This window comes from Rhinoderma darwinii, chromosome 3 (assembly GCF_050947455.1).
Source record: "Rhinoderma darwinii isolate aRhiDar2 chromosome 3, aRhiDar2.hap1, whole genome shotgun sequence".
In the NCBI taxonomy this organism is placed as follows: domain Eukaryota; kingdom Metazoa; phylum Chordata; class Amphibia; order Anura; family Rhinodermatidae; genus Rhinoderma; species Rhinoderma darwinii.
In genome coordinates, this window is record NC_134689.1 from 309959653 (window position 1) to 309983590 (window position 23938).

Genomic DNA, 23938 nt, shown 5'->3' on the forward strand with positions numbered 1-23938 from the left:
ATGGGATATTCTCTCCTGACGAAGATTGTGAAATGCGCGTTGAGGTGTCTCCTGGTGTAAACTTCCATCTGCCATCATGTCTACCACAGGTGATTCAACTTAACTTTTTGCACTTTTGTTACATCCATTCTCAGTGGCATAGCTAAAGGCTCATGGGCCCGGGTGCAAGAATTCAGCTTGGGCCCCCTACCCCTCCTCATCACCACAATCACCAGACCCCTGCGCGCCCCTATGCCCAGCTGCCTTGCCCAACAGCCCCATAGTATAATTCCCCCATACAGTATAATGCCCCCATAACTGCCCCATACAGTATAATGCCCACCATAACTGCCCCATACCATAAAATGCTCCCCATATCAGCCCCACAGTATAATGCCCCACATAGCTGCCCCATACAATATAGTGCCCCCATACAATATAATGCCCCATATCAGCTCCCCATACAGTATAATGCCCCCCCATATCAGCCCCCATAAGGTATAATGCCCCCCATATCAGCTCCCCATACAGTACAATGCCCCCCATATCAGCTCCCCATACAGTACAATGCCCCCCATATGAGCTCCCCATACAGTATAATGCCCCCATATCAGATCCCCATACAGTATAATGCCCCCCATTTCAGCTCCCCATACAGTATAATGCCTCTCCATATCAGCCCCCATACAGTATAATGCCCCCATATCAGCTCCCCATACAGTATAATGCCCCCATATCTGCTCCCCATACAGTATAATGCCCCCATATCAGCCCCCATACAGTATAATGCCCCCATATGAGCTCCCCATATAGTATAATGCCCCCATATGAGCTCCCCATACAGTATAATGCCCCCAATATCAGCTCCCCATACAGTATAATGCCCACAATATCAGATCCCCATACAGTATAATGTCCCCCTATATCAGCTCCCCATACAGTATAATTCCCGCCCATATCAGCTCGCCCTACAGTATAATGCCCCCATATCAGCCCCCATACAGTATAATTCCCCCATATCAGCTCCCCCATGCAGTATAATGCCCCCCACCTTATCAGTCCCATGCCATATCAGTCCCCCATACTGTATAATACCCCCTGAAAAATCAGCCCCCCATGCATTATAATACCCCCTGTCATATCAGCCCCAATTCAGTATAATGCCCCCCCTCCGCCATATCAGCCCCACATTCAGTATAATCCCACCCACCATATCAGCCCCCCATACAGTATAATGCCCCCATATGTGCATAACAGAAAAATAACATAATTACCTATCCCCGTTCCCACGCTGGGTGGAGGATACTTCGCCTCGTCCGGTGTGTGCTGTGAGTGACTCTGCGCAGACAGGAACGGTGATGTCGCTACATCGCGCCTGTCGGTGTCGAGCTGCTCAGGGCACAGTGAATACTGGAGCAAGGAGTCAGCCGTCAGCTCCTTGCTCCAGCATTGAATAGATCCGGGACCTCGGTGAGTGACTCGTGACCCCGGTGGTCTTCACACGACCCCCAAGGGGGACGCGACCCACAGTTTGTAATGTATTGTGTTGTATTGGGCAGTTTGCGGTGGAGAGAGGAGGGGGGGCTGTAATTTAAACCCCCCCCTCTCCACGGCAAGCACAGACAGCACAATACAACACAATACACTACAACACAATACATTACAAGACAACACAATAAAACACAATACAATACATTACATTACATTACAACATAATACATTATATTACAGACTCTGCAGCTCACCTGGAGTCCTCCGCACTGGCTCTTCCTTGCTGGCTGGAATGCCCCTCATGTGAAGTCACGGTCACATGGTACACTAAGTGTACCATGTGACCATAACCAGGAAGTGCCGGCTTCACTGCACACAAAATTTATTTAATCAGCATGCTGTATGGCAACGGGTGCCGTGTGGTCCCCCAGGCTTAGGGACCCGGTCGCAACTGCAACCCCTATAGCTACGCCACTGTCCATTCTTATAGTAAATGTTGGTCCTTTTCCCCTGAGGTTGTTTTTAAATTATGTTTTTTATCCCTTTGTATATATTTGTAGCTGGGGTATTTTTTCCAATTTTGGGCTAATAAAGATTATCTAACAAATACTATTTTGGACTATTTTGTTCTATATAATTGTTTTGGTTCAAGACATCTCTTTGGTATTATTTCCCACACTACCCTGCTTAGACCTTATATCACCTGCGGCGCCATCCTTACAGTTTTACATAATATCGTGGGTGATCTAAATTATCTTAATGTACAACAATGCAGCTCCAAACAGTAAGGCCATGTTCAGACGTGGCAGAATTGTTGTTGAATTCCGCTGCAGATAGTCCGCAGTGGAATTCTGCAGCAGACATTTTTTACATTTGTTTCTATACATTTTTCGGAAACTTAGTTCAGACGTTGTGGAAAATAACAGTGCAGAATTTAGGCTGTGGTGCAGAATTTTCCCTCCACAGAATGCTCATTATGTTGCGGAGAAGAAGCAGAATTTCACTGCGGATCTCAGCATTTGCATTGTAAAGGCTGAAATCTGTAGCAAGTCCGCTGTGATATCTGCAACGTTGGAATTACCTGTCAAAATGGTGCTGCAAATTCGCAAAGAATCTGCAGCAACATTTTCAGTGGAACAATTCCGCCACGTCTGAACGTGGCCTTAGGGTATGTTCACATGCTTCATTGCAAAACTGCAACTAAAAAATCTATTCTATACATCTGAATGGGCTTGTTTCTACAGCAAGTGCATGGATTTTTTTCCATGCACATTAAAACACAATTTCAGGTATACTACATTTATTTAATTCCCTTAGCTGAAAAATAGGTTCCTTCTTACCTTTAGTTGTTCCACAAAGACCAATTTTTAACCACTTCCCGAAATCCGCCGAATATATACAGTGCACATTGGGTGTCGGCTGTTACAGCCGATACTTCAGTGTAACGAGCGGGATCCCACACAAGCGCGATCCCACTCGTTTAACCCGTTGAATGCCGTTGTCATTAGCGATTACAGCATTTAAATTGCTAAAAACTGGGGGGGGGGGCTAGAAACTACAGCTCGTCCTGCAAAATGAATAAGCCCTCATACCGCTCAATCGACGGAAAAATAAAAAAGTTATGGCTTTCGGAATATGGCGACAAAACTCTAAATTTATTTTTAAAAATCTGTTATTTTCTTGTAAAAGTAGTAAAACATAAAAACAACTATATAAATTTGGTATTACCGCAATTGTATTTACCCACAGAATAAAGTTAACATGCCCTTTATACCGCATGCTGAACGCCGTAAAAACAAAACCCCTACAAAATATGTAGGATTCGCTGTTGTTTTCCTATTCCTCCTATTCCACAAACATTTTTTTTCCAGTTTCCCACCGCATTATGTGGTACAATAAATGGTGCAGTGAAAATCTACAACTCGTCCCGCAAAAAGCAAGCCTGTCAATACAGCAATATTGATGGAAAAATAAAAAATTTATGGCTTTTGGAAGGTGGGGAGGAAAAAACGAAAGTGAAAATCCCAAAAATGACTATGGCCGGAAAAGGGTTAGTTTAAGGCAAGGTCTGAATGGCGTCGTCTGTGGGTTGTCTTTTTCTATTAGGGAAAAACTTTGCAATTAACCTTGTGACCATTGTTAAAAGTCTAAATATATCACATTCTACACAAATGTCTCAAGGTTGATTGCAACCTTTATTTTATTTTTTTGAGATTGCAGAAATCCTGTTATTTTACCACAGCAACATGTCATGCAAATTTGTGAAGCAAAGCGCCCATACTTATTGATGGATAGACAGGGCAGGCCAATGGAAAAAACTGAACAACATATTTGTTCCTGATGGTGGTTAATTCTCACTATACCTAGTATCATATCAAGTAACGAATGAAACATACAGAAAATTTTATTTCTGGTCAATAACACAACTGTACAAGAAAAATTAAAAGGGCCACCCTTGGGCCCCTACCCTGTACTGTAGGGAGCCAGTAACCTCTGGTATCTCCTGCCATTGTACCAGACTTTCACCCGCAGCCAGCAGTTATTAATAACTGACACGTGACACAGTTTACATGAACACATGTCCTCCTTTCACCTCCTAAAATGTTATCTTCCTTCCCAATATCCTAATTAACTGCAAAGACAAATTGAAGGTATAATCATCTCACCTAGCGGAAGCATTGGCCTTCAGGGAGAAATTTTACAGAAACAAAGGCAGACAAACCTAGGTCACCTCTGTCTCAGAACATTCAGATTTATTGGTCTGATGAAACACAGCAGAAAACAGGGAGATATACAACTCATCTTGGTACACATGGAAAACATATATTGCCTTTCCTATTTAAATTACATTTCTCTTTATTCTTCTTAACTCTTTATTGGTCTTGGCAACTTAATGAAATTCTTTTCAGGTTTCTATTTTTCCAGATATTTAAATACCAATGTTGATTTAAAGGGCTGTGTTTCAGACCAACCTCATCTTTAACCCCTTTCCGACATTTGACATATCCATACGCCAAATTCGGGTAGGTGAAGTATGGAACAGGCTCACGGAGTGAACCCGCTCCATACGATGCGGGTGTCGGCTGTATATTACAGCCGACACTTCAGAGTATCGAGCAGGATCGCAATTGAGCGCGATCCCGCACATTTAGCTTGTTAAATGCCACGGTCAATAGCGACCGCGGCATTTAAATCGTTAGAAAGAGGGGGCGACCCCCTCTAACAGCTCATCGCACCCCCCGCAATGCAATCGCGGCGTGATGATGGTTGCTATGGGTGCCTAATGAAGGCCCCCAGGTCCGCCATCTTTGTGCTCCTATTAAGCGCTGCCTTCGGTATATGCCACCACAGAGTTATAAAACATTAACATAATTTTATCACACTCATTAAACGTGCGCAAATGACGTAAAAAAATACAACCGGCTCATTGCCTTTTTGTACACCTTTTCTGTATTCTCGATCCAATCCAAATTCTGGTCCAAATATATACCCAAATATTTGTACGATCTCATTTTCTCCACTTCCTGATTCAGAATAGACACCGGCACCACTATCTCTTTTTTTCCTGCGTATATCAACAATCATTTCTTTTGTTTTCCCAATATTTAATTCCAACCCATTATCCACACTCCATTTAACAAATTCAGATATCACATCCCTATATTCTTTATCACAGTCCCCCTTTACTGCCCCCATAATTACGGAATCATCAGAGAATTTCTGCAGATGACAGCTTCTAAAATCTGCCGTATATAGCGCAAATAAAAATGGCGATAACACAGTCCCCTGTGGTGTTATAACATACTGTTACGATTTCTCGGGCGAGATAGTGGACCCTTAAGAACGCAACTGGTTTGGTGCTGGCTAAACTGATGTGCAGGGTTTAAGGGATACCTGGTTTAAACTCTGTACGGATATGTGCACATTTACTGCAAGGAACCCACAGGTCGTCGTCCCCAGTATAGCTAGCAGCTGGCAGCTGGATGCCTCAGCGACAACAGTAGGACCATGGCGAATAGAAGCCTGCAGAGGCGAAGGAGGATTTAAGCAAGTAAGACTTTATCTGTGTGTCAGAGGGTATTGTGTTTGTATATGTGAGGTGGGTGTACTGTCTGTGAGGTGAGGGTTTAATTTCAAGGATAAAAATTTAAAACTGGGCAAGATTTTGGTTTTATAGTAGGTGGGGGAGGAGGGGGCAAGCAGAAATGTTGCCCAGGGCACATAAGCCTTTAGATGAGCCTCTAGCCCAAAAAAAAACAAAATTAAGAAAATAAAAAACATCTTTAGTAAAAGTTGCAAGATGTCACACGGGAAGCGTTATTTTTTAGAGCAAAGGAACATATTAACTACAAACTTCCAATCATTAATTAAAATAGCTAGTGATAAACACCCATTAATCTACATCAGAAAACAATACCACAGGGGATCTGAGCACTTCACAGAAAAGTACATTATACTAAAATAGAGGATTGCCCTTGCCTAGCGATTTCAGAAAAAATCTGTCCTTCCCACAATTAGAATCTCTCTGAAAGTCGGAACACATCTTGAGCTGCAAGCCACAGAGCATATTAACGTGTTATTAAGACGGTTTTGAAAGGCCTTATTATCTGAAGTCAAATCTCTTGGATCAATATTCACACAAGTGCATCTTCCTTCCAAATCAATTACTACAATTAGAGTGTTAAGATGCTTGTACTATCCCTTGCACAAAAAAAGAAAAAGCATAAAGCAATGAAAATGCTTTGAAATGTTCTGATAAAGCCATTACAAAATCTGAATTGTCCTTCACTGAAAAAAAATATGTCATGTTTTCTTTGAAAAGTTACTCCAACCCAAGTTCCGGCCTGCGTCATTAACATTCAGCATTAGCTAGCATGCAGATAGACGCACAATTATAATAACTTGAAGTCAATAATTCATAAACTATAATGCATTATTAATCAATTATTGAGGCCTGAATTACATTTAATGAGATTAAGATGATTTGAGCACTAAGCAGTTGAATCATATTGATTTAATCAATGTGCTTAATTAAACTGTGTACATTCTCTTCAGGATCATTATTTCCAATATCCAACACAAGTGCCTCCTTTCATATTTTCTGTCTCGAGTTCTTCAACAGTTTTAGTCGTCTTTTTTATTCAAGCATATTTAGAAGTCAGAATCTTCATTAAACAAATTGCTAATTGAGTGCAAAAGCCATTATGGGTGAATGAGCCCATTACATTTGTAAGCATGCGATGACACAGGTTTATAAAACTGCAATATTCACACATTGCATTTTATTATTATCAGGAGTATATCTAGTCATCCACTGTCTGCGAAAAGAACTAGAGCCATAACAATCTCTGTTAAAAGACTAATCAGAAAAATATATACTAAGAATATGAGAGATATTACTGAGAATTTGATATATATTACTGAGACTAATATATTACTAAGAATATGAGATATTACTACTATGAATATGGGAGATATTACTAATACTATGGGAGATATTAATAGGAATATGGGAGATGTTATTAAGAATATGGGAGATATTACTAAGCATATGAAAAATTACTGAGAATTTGAGAGTACTGAGGCTATGGAATATGGGAGATATTGCGCAGAATACAGGAGATATTAAAGATATAACTGAGAATTTGAGACATTACTAAGATTATGAGATATTACTAGCAAAATTAGATATAACTACTATAAATATGGGAGGTATTAATGAGAATATGGGAGATACTACTCTGAATATTGAAGATTTTATTAAGAATATGGGAGATATTATTACAAATATGGGGGATATTACTAATTCTACCATTCTAAAACAGGGACAGATACCAAGGGCCGGCTCCAGGTTTATGTGGGCCCTTGGGCGACACAGACTTAGTGGGCCCCTTTGCGGGGGAACACACAGTTACAGTAAAATGTCAGAAAACGTCACTTTGCGCCCCCATATAGAAGTTAAGCCCTGTTTATGCTCCCCATACAGAAGTTAGGCCCCTAAATTGTACCTCCATAAATTTAGTGCTCTCTGTAGATAGTGCCACACAGCCCTCCTCCCAGGTAGTGCCACACAGCCCCTCTCCCAGGTAGTGTCACACAGCCCCCTTCCCAGCTAGTGCCACACAGCCCCCTCCTAGTTAGTGCCACACAGCCCCCCCTCCCAGGTAGTGCCCCACAGCCCCCTGTAGAGAGTACCATACAGCTCCCCTGTATATATCGCAGTACAGCCCCCTGTAGACAGCGCCACACATCTCCCCCTGTAGATAGCGTCAGCCCCCCTGTAGATAGTGCCATACAGCCGCCACTGTAGAAAGCGCCATACAGATCCACCCTGTAGAGAGCACCATACAGCCTCCCCCTTTGGATAGTGCCATACAGTACCCCCTGTAGATAGCGCCATACAGTACACCCTGTAGATAGCGCCATACAGACCCCCCATGTAGATAGAGTCATACAGCCCCCCCTGTAGATAGCGCCATATGCCCCCCTGTAGATAGCACCATACAGCCCCCCTGTAGATAGCACCATACAGCCCCCCTTGTATATAGCACCATACAGCATCCCCCTCCTGTAGATAGCACCATATAGCGATCCCCCTCCTTTAGATAGAGCCATATAGTTACCCCCTCCTGTAGATAGTGCCATATAGCGATCCCCCTCGCCATAAGGAGACCTCCAAACAAATAAAACAAAAAAAGTCATACTTCATACTTCCGTGAATCAACGCCGATTGAATCCTTGCGTTGGCCGGCGTGATCCAGTGATGTCATCACCCCGGCCGGCGCAGCACAAGGCAGGCTGCAGGCTGAACGTGGCCTGTAGCCTAGTAAATGGCAGAGTAGGGAGATATCTCCCTGCTCTGCCATAGTGTTCAATAGTATCTGCGTCCTAAGGACGTCGGCAACGCTCTAGCCGGGGATTCCCCTCCTGGAGGATCCATGATGGCAGCGACAGCACCCGGCTGTGCTGACGCCGGCCCCGCAGATACCATCAGAGGGAATAAAGCAAAACTTACCAATGGAAAGGATTTGTAACCTCTCTTTTTTCCCCCTAATAGGAACTGTCTCAAAGTGGTAGACAAGGAACCTCTGTTAATCTAGTCTCCATTGAATCTAAAGTAAATATTTTTGTGGAAACAAGGCTTGTTATGACACATACAGTAGCTAAATGTTTCAGCAGAATATGAATGTGTGCTTTTACGCAAGAACTGTAAGGGTGTGTTCACATCACCGTTTCTTTACGCTGAGGGGTTCCGTCGGAGGTTTCCGTCGGGTTAACCCCTCAGCGGGAAGTCAAACGGAAACCTTAGCTTCCATTTCCCTCACCATTGAACTCAATGGTGATGGAAACCTAGCTAATGATTTCCGTCTGTCACCGTTGTGATAGGGTTCCGTTGTTTTGGACGGAATCAATAGCGCAGTCGACAGTGTTACACAGCCGACACCTCACTCCAGCGGGCAGAATCACAGTTCACTTTGATTCCGCCTATTTAACACCAATCGTGACCGCGGCATTTAAATTGTTAGAATCGGGGGGTGCCCCCTCAAACACGCCATCGCGACCCCCACGGCACGCGATCGCCCTTTTACAATGCTTGTTATGGCAGCCCGAGGGCCTAATAAAGGCACCCAGGTCTGCCATCTTTGTACTCCTTTCAAGCTGTGTCTCTGGCAGGGCTCCAAAGGAGACTGTCCACATCACGATATACTGCAATACATTAGTATTGCAGTATATCATGCAAGCGATCCAACGATCGCTGGTTCAAGTCTTAAAGTTTAAAAAAGTTTTTTTTATGTTTAAAAAAACCCCCCAAAAAAAAAAAATTATTAAAGTTAAAGTAATGTTAAAATAAAAGTTAACATAACTGGTATCACCGCATCCATAATAGTTCGAACTATCACAATATAGCGTTGTGTAACCCGCTCGGTGAACGCCGTAAAAAAATAAAAATTATAAAACACGCAAATTGATGTTTTTTGGTCACCTTAGCTCTAAAAAAAATGAAATAAAAAGTGATCAAAAAGTCGCGTATACCCCAAAATTATATCAGTCAAAACTACAGCTTGCCTTGCAAAAATTAACTCCTTACATCGCTAATTTGAAGGAAAAATAAAAAAGTTATGGCTCTCAGAACATGGTGACAAAACTTTTTTTTTTAAGCAAATAGATTTTTAGTTTTTTTAAAACATAAAACAAAACATAAATTTGGTATCACCGTAATCATATCAACCTGTAGAATAAGGTGCACATGTCATTTTTACAGCCTGATGGACGCCGTAAAAACAAAACCCACAAAACCATGGCGTAATCGTTGTTTTTTTCTAATTTCACCCCACAAATTATTTTTTTCAGATTCCCAGAACATTATGTAGTGCAATAAATGGTGCCATGACAAACTACAACTTGTCCCGCAAAAAAAAAGCCCTCACACAGCTATGTTGATGAAGAAATAAAAAAGTTATGGCTTTTGGAAGGCGGGGAGGAAAAAACGAAAATGGAAGAACTGAAATTGTCCGTTTCTCCAAGGGGTTAAAGAGCACCTTCAATTATACAGACTATATATAGACAAACTATTCTAGTGCAGGAGTGTGTACAACATTCGTGTTTTTTTTTAGAGAGTCTATCTTCCAGCAACAGATTTAAAGTAGAATTATAGCTTCAAGTCGTCTAAATGACTTGTATTAGTGATTCTACTTCTAACCACGGCACAGACCGGCTGTAGTTCGTGGTACCGGCTGCTCATAACTGTCAATTAGGAGACAGAACACCCTGTCCACTCAGTAAGTAATCCATGTCTCTGTCTCTGGTACAATAATTTACTATCATTTAGTATCCAGTTAAGTACCCCAATCTCTGATGTCTACTGTTCAGTGCCCTTGGTCTCCAGGGGTTTGGGACGTCAGCACCTGGTGTCTAGTAGGTATTTACTCACCGACTTATGTAGTACTCTCCTTACTAGGTAGTCTGATCAGATGAATTTTACCGTCCCTGCTTTGATCTCTGATACAAAGTAGGAGAGAATGAAGTGAAGAGTCAACTGATATTTCCGGTCTTTCAGAAGAACCGTCTGTCATTTGACAGATGCTTCCTTCTGTGTGATAATTAGAATTGCAATGGTTACTCTGCCTTGCCCCATTCCCTACCAGAGTATACTATGAAAAACATAAAAATAATGCATTTCTTGTCATTTTCAAAGTGGATAAACATATTTGTTGATAACAGTACATTTGTTTTCCCTTCTCATCATTCAAAGGGAACATCTGTGACTGAAGTTAAATATAATTATAAAATAAAGAGCTCCATTTTATTGATCAGTGGATTTTACATTTCAGGCTTTGCAGCTCAGAAAATCATTATTCCGGTAATGAAAACAAGAGATCTTTAATAAGCACAGTTTTCTAAATACTTAACATGTCCCATGATTGTGTTATCTCACTTTACACTGCTAAGATACAGTAACTGTTAATTGCTTCTATCAGGGGCAGATAAAGACATCATAGGGCAATTAGTTGAGAGTGAGGAACTTCTCATGGAAGGCTATGTTCACACCTCACTTTGTGCACGTTCAAGTATATGTCGGGAAATGCTCATGATGTATGTCGAACATGTCTATAGGGTATTATCGGCCCCCCCATGCACCGAAAGAGGGTCCTTTTGGCATCGTTTTATGTGGTTTACATCGGTATACATTTGTTTTTCCTGTATTGAAAAGCATAGTCAGCAAGGCTTTTCAATACAATATTGCAACATTGTGATGGATAAAAAGTCAACCCTTCATTCTAAAGCATAATCATTACTCACAAAGGCTTGTCAGAGTCACAGTCCCTCAATCATAGGAACTCAATAAACTTCAGGAAACCCCACACTGTATTTGTCTATGCGCTCATTGCAAGTAGCATATTTGTACTGGCAGTCAGTCTCAACTGTTTCGACTGATGAGATGTAGAACCACACTGTGTTTGCATGTCGCTGAACAAAGCATTACAAATCTGTGCCGCACATATGGGGTATATAAACACAAGCTGAATGCACAAAACAATTCACAAAATGAAAAAAAAGCTAATGCAAGGAAACATTAACACGTAAATACAGAGGACTAATAAAAACCTGCTTCCAGTATGAAGGAAAGCTAAGGTTACATTTATCAAGCAAATGTGTGATTTAGTAACCAGTTCTACCGACTTTCATTGTTTTTTCAACTGGAAACAATTAAGAGAAGTATTTAATGCTAATAGGTTTTAAGGCCGTTTAGAGGTAAATAATCTCAGCTTCTCAACATTACAGTTAATGGTTTTATTTATGGTTATAATAGCCCTCTTATTAAATTACAATATAAAAGTATGCATATAAAAAATATGTGCACTTTTTGCAACCAAAATAATGTTTTTTATTATGCCAATGCATCTAAAATAAAAGAGAGAGAAACTTTTGGAAATTTTCTGGTTTGTAAATATCAGACTATGAAGAGTCAATTTAATCCAAACAGCTATGAAAAGAATATTACATCTTCTCCTATAGATTGTTGAGGACTCCTCGTCTACATGAAAAACGTACATGTACATATGGAAAGCTAGAAAAAAGCTATGTTGTCGTCTTTACAAAGCTCAAATTGAAATTCATCCCCCTGAAGAGATATGGAAATCCCAATTGTGTCATATTCAACCCAAGATAGGATTTTGTGTTCTACACCTAGTTATCTTTCCGAGAAATGTGGGCAATTGGTTCTCTTATCATACTTGATATGATTGCCCAACCTTTTGCTATTAACTGTGTGACTAGTATACATATATCCCCTTCTTCTGAGTTGTATATTTTTAACATGCACCTAGTTAATCTTCCTTTTTATCTTAGATGGTCAGTTGTGCATATTTTCAAAGATACAGTGTATTTCTACCAAGTGAAAATTCCGGATATTCAATGCTTGTACAAAGTTAATAATAAAATTAATAACCATATGCTATATAAATTTCTATTGACTGTCTTCCTAAAATAGTCACATAAACATTGGAAACCATGAACTATCCTGCCTGCCTCCATTATAACACTTTATGGGCTTACTGTTACTTTTCTGGCTCCGAATAGTGTCTCTTTTTGTATATTTATGTTTACTGATTTTGTTGAAATACTATATGGTTACCTTGTGAACGATTGTAGTTTTTCAATAAAACTAGATTAGAGTAGGTTTTTGTGAACCAAAACTGATATCGTATTTGGTGTTAAGCAAGAATACAATAAAACAGAGAGTTTTAGTCAAAAATGTTTAGCTTCCACTTACATAATTCCTCCCTGTGACTCTGAGAACTTGATTTTGGCATGGCAGTTATAGTGACAATGGGACAAGGATTCCCGCTCAGTGTGTGGCACAACGTCTGTTGCTTGAAATAAACTCTTTGTGGATTGCGGCTTTGCTCCAAAATCTGTAAGTGGGACTAAGAAATACAAAATGATCAGAAACTTTATGGCAACTTCAGTACAAGGTATCATCAAACTTGAAAGCCTATCTTCACTTGCTGCACCCTCTGCAGTCTGCTAGTGCAATAGTTTTCTTTCTTATGTATCAGAGGTATTAATAATTACAATATGTGAATGCGGTCTTAGGCTAATGCTTGATTTGATTTTTTACATGCTTTGCTCTTCAGCTGTTGGGTTGGCTAAAATAAATATTTTTGTGACTTCTAACCACTGAAGGTTTCTTATTTCATTTCTATTTGACAAATTTACACCTTAGAATATATCTTGCAAGTCACTTTTTATCTCTAGGTGAGTAGCACCAGCTGGTCTTGTTGGAACATTTTTACTTTAATGCTGGATCAATGAATTGCGCACATGCCAATGTTTTCAGTAATGACAAGTGTACTATGCTTAGCTAAAATGTGTATAGACGAAACTGGCGATATAGACACAGATGCATACTGACATATTGATTTGCACTTATTACAGTTCAAAGCTGTGTCTGAAGACATTGGTTTTTACTATAGCACAGTTACTTTCATAAACAGAATATTTAATTGAAATCTAGTACAAATCACGGGGAAGATATGCTGATGAAGTATCAAACATTGGCCTTAGTTTACTTAGTCAATGGCCTAATCATAAGGTTTGCAGAAGTAGCTATTGCCAATGGGTCCCAATACCTCGAGGTGGGGGGGCATTAGTCCACTCAGCCAGACAAGAAAGAAGGTTTGTGACTTCTAATAGCACAATAATGTTATCACACTAGACAGTGCTATCTCACTCTACATGTGAATACATTCTATGATGGCTATAGATAATACATAGTCATTATTCGATACAGTGGCATATAAAATAAATTGACAGTAGGGTGGTAGGCCCAAGTATATAATTTAATCGGGACATAGGACATCTAAGTTGCATCTCTACTCAGACTACTGTGGAGGCATACGTATAACATATAAAAGATGCTATGATTTTATACAGTGTTACTCATACCAGGAGAGCGGAGTATGTGTAAGGGTAATGATACGCCAAGTAAGAGACATCATCATAGTGTGGGAATTTCACAGTAAAAGTCAGCGTGTAATATCTTCTTCTCCTCTTTGCATCAGATGTTCGGTAACAAAATAGATTTCTAGTAAAGAACATAAGAGAAAATAGAGATTTAACCCTTTCACAGTCACACTGACAGAGGACTGAGTCAGACACATATTTATTTGATTTGTACATCAGATTTTGGATCATCATTATCCATGACATACTGAACCCAAAAGTAATCTCTTCACAGTGATACCTGTATACCAATCCCAAAGGTAGGAAAAAAAACTATTTTTTCTTTCACATCATTGTTGAGTAGTATATCTTTTTATATTTTAAAGTTTCTAAAATGAAAAGTTATGTTTCAGCATTACTACTATTAGTATTTGCATTTTGTTGTTGGTATTCCGATGGTGTGCCCTTTGTTGGCCAATTTTACAGTGACAAATGCCCTAAAATCTGCATGAAATTTTCTGCATTATGAGACTAAGATCGAACTCATGTAATTGCATCATGTTGGCAGCACATCTCCCTATTTACACAGCAATGATCAGGAACGAGCGTTCGTATGAACGCACTTTCACCCAATCATTGTCCCATGTAAAAGATCCTGACAATGGTCTGAGAACACATTCACCCATCCGCTCTGGCTCTTTAGAAGTGTCATAGGAACATTCTTTGGATCCAAAACTGTGTCCACATCCTAAATCAGTGTCCACAAAGTAAAGTCTCATGCAAACAGAAGAGTAAGTATAGTGGCACATGAAGTCCCTGTGCACTTAGCGTGCCTCCGTACGGCATTGTATTATGTTGGGGCATGCTAAAACAGTAAATGAGAGGCATACGGAGGTACAGTATAGGCCCTGCTATGTGTGCTGTACTATATCTCGGTACTACTCAGACGTTCTATAGAGTCGTTATATACCTGTATCCATGGGTCTGAAATCAGTGTCCACATCCTAAATCAGTGTCCGTATTTTAACAGGATAGAGGGCAGGATGCACAAATTGATGTGAACTTTGTCCAACTAACGTATGTATAAGTGTGAAAACCTTCATAATATTTTTCTTGGTAACAAATAAAATCAAATGCACAGTTTTGGATAAAAAATGTTTGGTCATTACAAAGTCACGTTTGTATAGTGTGAAAATGTCCTGGAGCCATTGTGCAAAACACGGCTCTTGAAAGGAGGTGAATACTAACACCTGAGTATTCATCTGTCAGGAGGCACAATTTTCTTTGAATATGAGACCTGCCATTATATTCACTTTACAAATAACCATTAAAACTATTTTGTACCCACTAGTGCATTTCAAACCAATTTCTTCAGCCAGCACCAATTATGCTGCTGTCTAACCTTCCTAGTTTTAAGAGTATTGTGTAGAAGTTTTCTGACAAATTATATCAACTCTGTTGTACCAGAGAACAAAATGAACTGTGGTGCAGAGTGTAAAAGCTGTAATTTTACTTTAAAGTAATCTTCTGTGCAGTCTTAAGAGTTCCTTCAGCTACTATAGCTGTTAAACCAATAACGGATAAAAAAAATCTAAAAACATAACATATATCATAATAGCTACGTAGCACACACCACTATATATTATTTTGTGCCTACAGAAATCATGCATTTTACAAACTTCCATTCATCAGAACACGAAAAGAAATTAAAAGTCTTCATAAAACAACTAAATACAAACCCTAAACATTTTCCTATAGTAGCATGTACTCAACATTTATAGGAACACCTGGGCCAGGTTACCACGTAACGTAAACGCTGTGTAATTTCCGCCATGGAATTGTATGCGGAAATCCTGCAGCATTTGCAGTAGCAGCAAAGTGGATGAGATTTAGTAAATCACATGCCCACGCTGCGGGAAAAAAAAACGCAGCGTAAACGTTAATAAACTAACCTGCGGTGTGGAATTTAATTCCGCAGCATGTCAATTTATGCTGTGTTTTTATTAATTTTCTGTTGTGGGATTTCCCCATTGTATTCAATGGGGATGCAAAACCCGCAACAGAAGGCCAAGTGTTGCGACTTTTGCAGCGTAATTGTAGAGATTACTTCGCAAAAAAAACGCAATACTGGAAAAAAAAATACTTACCCAGAACGCCCCACTTCTTCCTGCAGCCAATCACAGGCTGCAGTGTCACATGACCTGCAACGTCAGTGTAGGAGGCTGGAGCGGACATTAAAGGAGGGAGGGGGTAAGTATGAGCGCTTTTTTATGCAGCGGAAAGTCCATCTGAAGAACCGCACCACGATGTGGTACGTTTTTCGGACGGAAGACTCTGCAGGTTCCAGGTCGTATACGCAGTGTATTGCAGTGTGGTTAAACTCAATCTATTGTTGTCTGTGAGCAATAAGAGATGGAAATATATACTGAGTACATACAGTGTCCTGAAATTACATGGAGACGTTCAATGCCCCTCTAGGAGAACAGCAGTGTAATTTTATTCTATATCTGTAGACATAGAGGCAAATATTCTCAATTGTTAAAGTACCACCATAACAGCTACAGTAACAGGACCCCCAATACGAGCAATGGCCTACAGGACCCCACTGACAGAGACAGCCGCAGATACTCCCAATATCAGTAATAGCCATTGATAGCCCTGATAACTGTGGCAGTCATAGATACCCCAAGAATAGTGACAGTCACATTGCTGCCAGGCCAAAATTTTGGAAGATGTAGAAGACTTTGGTTGTGACTCTGACAGCAGGAATAGATGAGTGGGATACATTAAAATATGAGTCCAAACTTACTTATAATAGCAAATGTTAGAACCGGTCCTCATCCAATATGTCTTTCCCTGGAGAGCTTCCTTCACTGAATATATAACTGGTTGCATACCTGTGTGAACCCAAAGTAAAAATCATTATCACACTGCATACTGCAAGCAAATTCATATTTTCAGTTAAATTAATATAAAACCAAACAAAAAGTGTTAGTGATGTGGGTCCTGAGATCTGTAAAAGACACCTACTGAAAGACACGATTCAGGATCTAGTGCAGTAAAGCACAATTTTCCGCTAGCCTAAGTCATGTTCACAGGGGTCCAGATAGCTGAGAACTTTGCTGCTGTTTGCATTGTGATCAGGCTGGAGAACTGTTTTAGCGATCCCTGTGGTTACCTGTTTTATTGAGGAAATACTGTAGTTACGCTTTGAATGGCTAAGGAACGGATGTGTAAATAGATCAAATTGTCTTTACTAGAAACCATTAAGATCCAAAACAGAGCAAAAGGTTTTTTATAATGTGTCTCTGTACAGTGACAGTTGTGACTATTGACCATGCAAATAGCAGCTCATACCTCATCTTCCAGGATGCCTGAGAGCCCTAATTGTTTACACCTGTTATTTTAGGCCCTATAAAGTGGTATCTTTAAAGCCTCAATATTATACTATGTTAAAAAGAATATTTATTTGCCACTTATATTAAATACTAAGACAAATAAGAATCATGTGAGACCATCAAGAAGATACACAAACAGCTGAATATCCATTGACTTTATTATTCTGCCTTTGGCTAAAAAATATTATACTTTAACCCCTTAAGGACGCAGCCTAGTTTGGGCCTTAAGGCTCAGAGCCCATTTTTCAAATCTGACATATTTCACTTTATGTGGTAATAACGTCGGAATGCTTAAACCTATCCAAGCGATTCTGAGATTGTTTTCTCGTGACACTTTGGGCTTCATGTTCGTGGTAAAATTTGGTCGATATATTCAGTGTTTATTGGTGAAAAATTGCAAAATTTAGAGAAAATTTTGAAAAAATTGCATTTTTCAGAATTTAAATGCATCTGCTTGTAAAACAGACGGTTATACCACCCAAAATAGTTACTAGTTCACATTTCCCATATGTCTACTTTAGATTGGCATCGTTTTTTTAACATTCTTTTATTTTTCTTGGACGTTACAAGGCTTAGAACATAAACAGCAATTTCTCATATTTTTAAGAAAATTTCAAAAGCCTTTTTTTTAAGGTACCTCTTGAGTTCTGAAGTGGCTTTGAGGGGCCTATGTATTAGAAACCCCCATAAAACACCCCATTTTAAAAACTAGACCCCTCAAAGTATTCAAAACAGCATTTAGAAAGTTTTTTAACCCTTCAGGCATTTCACAGGAATTAAAGCAATGTGGAGGTGAAATTTGCAAATTTCATTTTTCTTGCTGAATTTCAATATTATTCCATTTTTTTCTGTAACACAGAAGATTTTACCAGAGAAATACTACTAAATATGTATTGTCCAGATTCTGCAGTTTTTAGAAATGTCCCACATGTGGCTCTAGTGCGCTCGTGGAATAAAACACAAGCCTCAGAAACAAAGGAGCACCTAGTGCATTTTGAGGCCTCTTTTTTATTAGAATATATTTTAGGCAGCATGCCAGGTTTGAAGAGGTGTTGAGGTATGAAAGCAATGGAAACCCACCAGAAGTGACCCCATTTTGGAAACTAGACCCCTCAAGGAATTCATTTATGGTTGTTGTTATCATTTTGACCACACCGTTTTTTCACAGCACCTATTTGAATTGGGCTGTGAAATTAAAAAAATGATATTTTTTCCATTAAGATGTAATTTTTGTTCAAAATTTCTTATTTTCACAAGGAATAAAACACCCCATTTTGTTGCCCAATTTGTCCTTAGTGCGGCAATACCCCATTTGTGGTGATAAACTGCCGTTTGGGCCCATGGGAGGACTCAGAAGGAAAGGAGCGCTATGTGTTTGTTGGAGTCCAGATTTTGCTGGATTGGTTTTCGGGTTCCATGTCGCATTTGCAGAGCCCCAGAGGTATGAAAGCAATGGAAACCCACCAGAAGTGACCCCATTTTGGAAACTAGACCCCTCAAGGAATTCATTTATGGTTGTTGTTATCATTTTGACCACACCGTTTTTTCACAGCACCTATTTGAATTGGGCTGTGAATTAAAAAAATGATATTTTTTTCCATTAAGATGTAATTTTTGTTCAAAATTTCTTATTTTCACAAGGAATAAAACACCCCATTTTGTTGCCCAATTTGTCCTGAGTGCGGCAATACCCCATTTGTGGTGATAAACTGATGTTTGGGCCCATGGCAGGACTCAGAAGGAAAGGACCACCATTTGGCCTACTGGAGCTTTTCTTGTGCTAAGTCATGTAGGCAGAAGCCCCTGAGGTACCAGTACAGTTAAAACCCCCGAGAAGTGACCCCATTTTAAAAACTACACCCCTTAAGACATTCATCTAGTGGTGTAGTGAGCATTTTGACCCCACAGTTATTGTGTAAAAGGTAATGCGCAGCAGATGGTGCAAAGTGAGATTTGCAATTTCCTATGCATATATGCCATTTCAGTGTCTGATATATTGTGCCCAGCATGTGCCACTGGAGACATACACCCCATAAATTGTAATGTGGGTTCTCCCGGGTACGGCAATACCCTACATGTGGCTGTTATTAGCTGCCTGGGCACACGACAGGGCTCAGAAGGGAAGGACCACCATTTAGCCTACTGGAGCTTTTCTGGTGCTAAGTCATGTAGGCAGAACCCCTGAGGTACCAGTACAGTTGAAACCCCCGAGAAGTGACCCCATTTTAAAAACTACACCCCTTAAGACATTCATCTAGTGGTGTAGTGAGCATTTTGACCCCACAGTTATTGTGTAAAAGGTAATGCGCAGCAGATGGTGCAAAGTGAGATTTGCAATTTCCTATGCATATATGCCATTTCAGTGTCTGATATATTGTGCCCAGCATGTGCCACTGGAGACATACACCCCATAAATTGTAATGTGGGTTCTCCCGGGTACGGCAATACCCTACATGTGGCTGTTATTAGCTGCCTGGGCACACGACAGGGCTCAGAAGGGAAGGACCACCATTTAGCCTACTGGAGCTTTTCTGGTGCTAAGTCATGTAGGCAGAACCCCTGAGGTACCAGTACAGTTGAAACCCCCGAGAAGTGACCCCATTTTAAAAACTACACCCCTTAAGACATTCATCTAGTGGTGTAGTGAGCATTTTGACCCCACAGTTATTGTGTAAAAGGTAATGCGCAGCAGATGGTGCAAAGTGAGATTTGCAATTTCCTATGCATATATGCCATTTCAGTGTCTGATATATTGTGCCCAGCATGTGCCACTGGAGACATACACCCCATAAATTGTAATGTGGGTTCTCCCGGGTACGGCAATACCCTACATGTGGCTGTTATTAGCTGCCTGGGCACACGACAGGGCTCAGAAGGGAAGGACCACCATTTAGCCTACTGGAGCTTTTCTGGTGCTAAGTCATGTAGGCAGAACCCCTGAGGTACCAGTACAGTTGAAACCCCCGAGAAGTGACCCCATTTTAAAAACTACACCCCTTAAGACATTCATCTAGTGGTGTAGTGAGCATTTTGACCCCACAGTTATTGTGTAAAAGGTAATGCGCAGCAGATGGTGCAAAGTGAGATTTGCAATTTCCTATGCATATATGCCATTTCAGTGTCTGATATATTGTGCCCAGCATGTGCCACTGGAGACATACACCCCATAAATTGTAATGTGGGTTCTCCCGGGTACGGCAATACCCTACATGTGGCTGTTATTAGCTGCCTGGGCACACGACAGGGCTCAGAAGGGAAGGACCACCATTTAGCCTACTGGAGCTTTTCTGGTGCTAAGTCATGTAGGCAGAACCCCTGAGGTACCAGTACAGTTGAAACCCCCGAGAAGTGACCCCATTTTAAAAACTACACCCCTTAAGACATTCATCTAGTGGTGTAGTGAGCATTTTGACCCCACAGTTATTGTGTAAAAGGTAATGCGCAGCAGATGGTGCAAAGTGAGATTTGCAATTTCCTATGCATATATGCCATTTCAGTGTCTGATATATTGTGCCCAGCATGTGCCACTGGAGACATACACCCCATAAATTGTAATGTGGGTTCTCCCGGGTACGGCAATACCCTACATGTGGCTGTTATTAGCTGCCTGGGCACACGACAGGGCTCAGAAGGGAAGGACCACCATTTAGCCTACTGGAGCTTTTCTGGTGCTAAGTCATGTAGGCAGAACCCCTGAGGTACCAGTACAGTTGAAACCCCCGAGAAGTGACCCCATTTTAAAAACTACACCCCTTAAGACATTCATCTAGTGGTGTAGTGAGCATTTTGACCCCACAGTTATTGTGTAAAAGGTAATGCGCAGCAGATGGTGCAAAGTGAGATTTGCAATTTCCTATGCATATATGCCATTTCAGTGTCTGATATATTGTGCCCAGCATGTGCCACTGGAGACATACACCCCATAAATTGTAATGTGGGTTCTCCCGGGTACGGCAATACCCTACATGTGGCTGTTATTAGCTGCCTGGGCACACGACAGGGCTCAGAAGGGAAGGACCACCATTTAGCCTACTGGAGCTTTTCTGGTGCTAAGTCATGTAGGCAGAACCCCTGAGGTACCAGTACAGTTGAAACCCCCGAGAAGTGACCCCATTTTAAAAACTACACCCCTTAAGACATTCATCTAGTGGTGTAGTGAGCATTTTGACCCCACAGTTATTGTGTAAAAGGTAATGCGCAGCAGATGGTGCAAAGTGAGATTTGCAATTTCCTATGCATATATGCCATTTCAGTGTCTGATATATTGTGCCCAGCATGTGCCACTGGAGACATACACCCCATAAATTGTAATGTGGGTTCTCCCGGGTACGGCAATACCCTACATGTGGCTGTTATTAGCTGCCTGGGCACACGACAGGGCTCAGAAGGGAAGGACCACCATTTAGCCTACTGGAGCTTTTCTGGTGCTAAGTCATGTAGGCAGAACCCCTGAGGTACCAGTACAGTTGAAACCCCCGAGAAGTGACCCCATTTTAAAAACTACACCCCTTAAGACATTCATCTAGTGGTGTAGTGAGCATTTTGACCCCACAGTTATTGTGTAAAAGGTAATGCGCAGCAGATGGTGCAAAGTGAGATTTGCAATTTCCTATGCATATATGCCATTTCAGTGTCTGATATATTGTGCCCAGCATGTGCCACTGGAGACATACACCCCATAAATTGTAATGTGGGTTCTCCCGGGTACGGCAATACCCTACATGTGGCTGTTATTAGCTGCCTGGGCACACGACAGGGCTCAGAAGGGAAGGACCACCATTTAGCCTACTGGAGCTTTTCTGGTGCTAAGTCATGTAGGCAGAACCCCTGAGGTACCAGTACAGTTGAAACCCCCGAGAAGTGACCCCATTTTAAAAACTACACCCCTTAAGACATTCATCTAGTGGTGTAGTGAGCATTTTGACCCCACAGTTATTGTGTAAAAGGTAATGCGCAGCAGATGGTGCAAAGTGAGATTTGCAATTTCCTATGCATATATGCCATTTCAGTGTCTGATATATTGTGCCCAGCATGTGCCACTGGAGACATACACCCCATAAATTGTAATGTGGGTTCTCCCGGGTACGGCAATACCCTACATGTGGCTGTTATTAGCTGCCTGGGCACACGACAGGGCTCAGAAGGGAAGGACCACCATTTAGCCTACTGGAGCTTTTCTGGTGCTAAGTCATGTAGGCAGAACCCCTGAGGTACCAGTACAGTTGAAACCCCCGAGAAGTGACCCCATTTTAAAAACTACACCCCTTAAGACATTCATCTAGTGGTGTAGTGAGCATTTTGACCCCACAGTTATTGTGTAAAAGGTAATGCGCAGCAGATGGTGCAAAGTGAGATTTGCAATTTCCTATGCATATATGCCATTTCAGTGTCTGATATATTGTGCCCAGCATGTGCCACTGGAGACATACACCCCATAAATTGTAATGTGGGTTCTCCCGGGTACGGCAATACCCTACATGTGGCTGTTATTAGCTGCCTGGGCACACGACAGGGCTCAGAAGGGAAGGACCACCATTTAGCCTACTGGAGCTTTTCTGGTGCTAAGTCATGTAGGCAGAACCCCTGAGGTACCAGTACAGTTGAAACCCCCGAGAAGTGACCCCATTTTAAAAACTACACCCCTTAAGACATTCATCTAGTGGTGTAGTGAGCATTTTGACCCCACAGTTATTGTGTAAAAGGTAATGCGCAGCAGATGGTGCAAAGTGAGATTTGCAATTTCCTATGCATATATGCCATTTCAGTGTCTGATATATTGTGCCCAGCATGTGCCACTGGAGACATACACCCCATAAATTGTAATGTGGGTTCTCCCGGGTACGGCAATACCCTACATGTGGCTGTTATTAGCTGCCTGGGCACACGACAGGGCTCAGAAGGGAAGGACCACCATTTAGCCTACTGGAGCTTTTCTGGTGCTAAGTCATGTAGGCAGAACCCCTGAGGTACCAGTACAGTTGAAACCCCCGAGAAGTGACCCCATTTTAAAAACTACACCCCTTAAGACATTCATCTAGTGGTGTAGTGAGCATTTTGACCCCACAGTTATTGTGTAAAAGGTAATGCGCAGCAGATGGTGCAAAGTGAGATTTGCAATTTCCTATGCATATATGCCATTTCAGTGTCTGATATATTGTGCCCAGCATGTGCCACTGGAGACATACACCCCATAAATTGTAATGTGGGTTCTCCCGGGTACGGCAATACCCTACATGTGGCTGTTATTAGCTGCCTGGGCACACGACAGGGCTCAGAAGGGAAGGACCACCATTTAGCCTACTGGAGCTTTTCTGGTGCTAAGTCATGTAGGCAGAACCCCTGAGGTACCAGTACAGTTGAAACCCCCGAGAAGTGACCCCATTTTAAAAACTACACCCCTTAAGACATTCATCTAGTGGTGTAGTGAGCATTTTGACCCCACAGTTATTGTGTAAAAGGTAATGCGCAGCAGATGGTGCAAAGTGAGATTTGCAATTTCCTATGCATATATGCCATTTCAGTGTCTGATATATTGTGCCCAGCATGTGCCACTGGAGACATACACCCCATAAATTGTAATGTGGGTTCTCCCGGGTACGGCAATACCCTACATGTGGCTGTTA

The 23938-nt window shown here is 41.2% G+C and overlaps 1 protein-coding gene across 1 annotated transcript in view; it reads right to left on the reverse strand.

The window, feature by feature from the left end:
* The window catches only part of AGBL1 (AGBL carboxypeptidase 1), a 560672-nt gene that overhangs the window by 454150 nt on the left and 82584 nt on the right, over positions 1-23938 (reverse strand). The window contains exons 13-15 of the mRNA XM_075855278.1: positions 16727-16814; positions 13921-14059; positions 12746-12899 (exon numbers count right to left, since the gene is read on the reverse strand). Coding sequence (XP_075711393.1) covers positions 12746-12899; positions 13921-14059; positions 16727-16814 — 381 coding nt within the window. The remainder of the gene's footprint in view (positions 1-12745; positions 12900-13920; positions 14060-16726; positions 16815-23938) is intronic.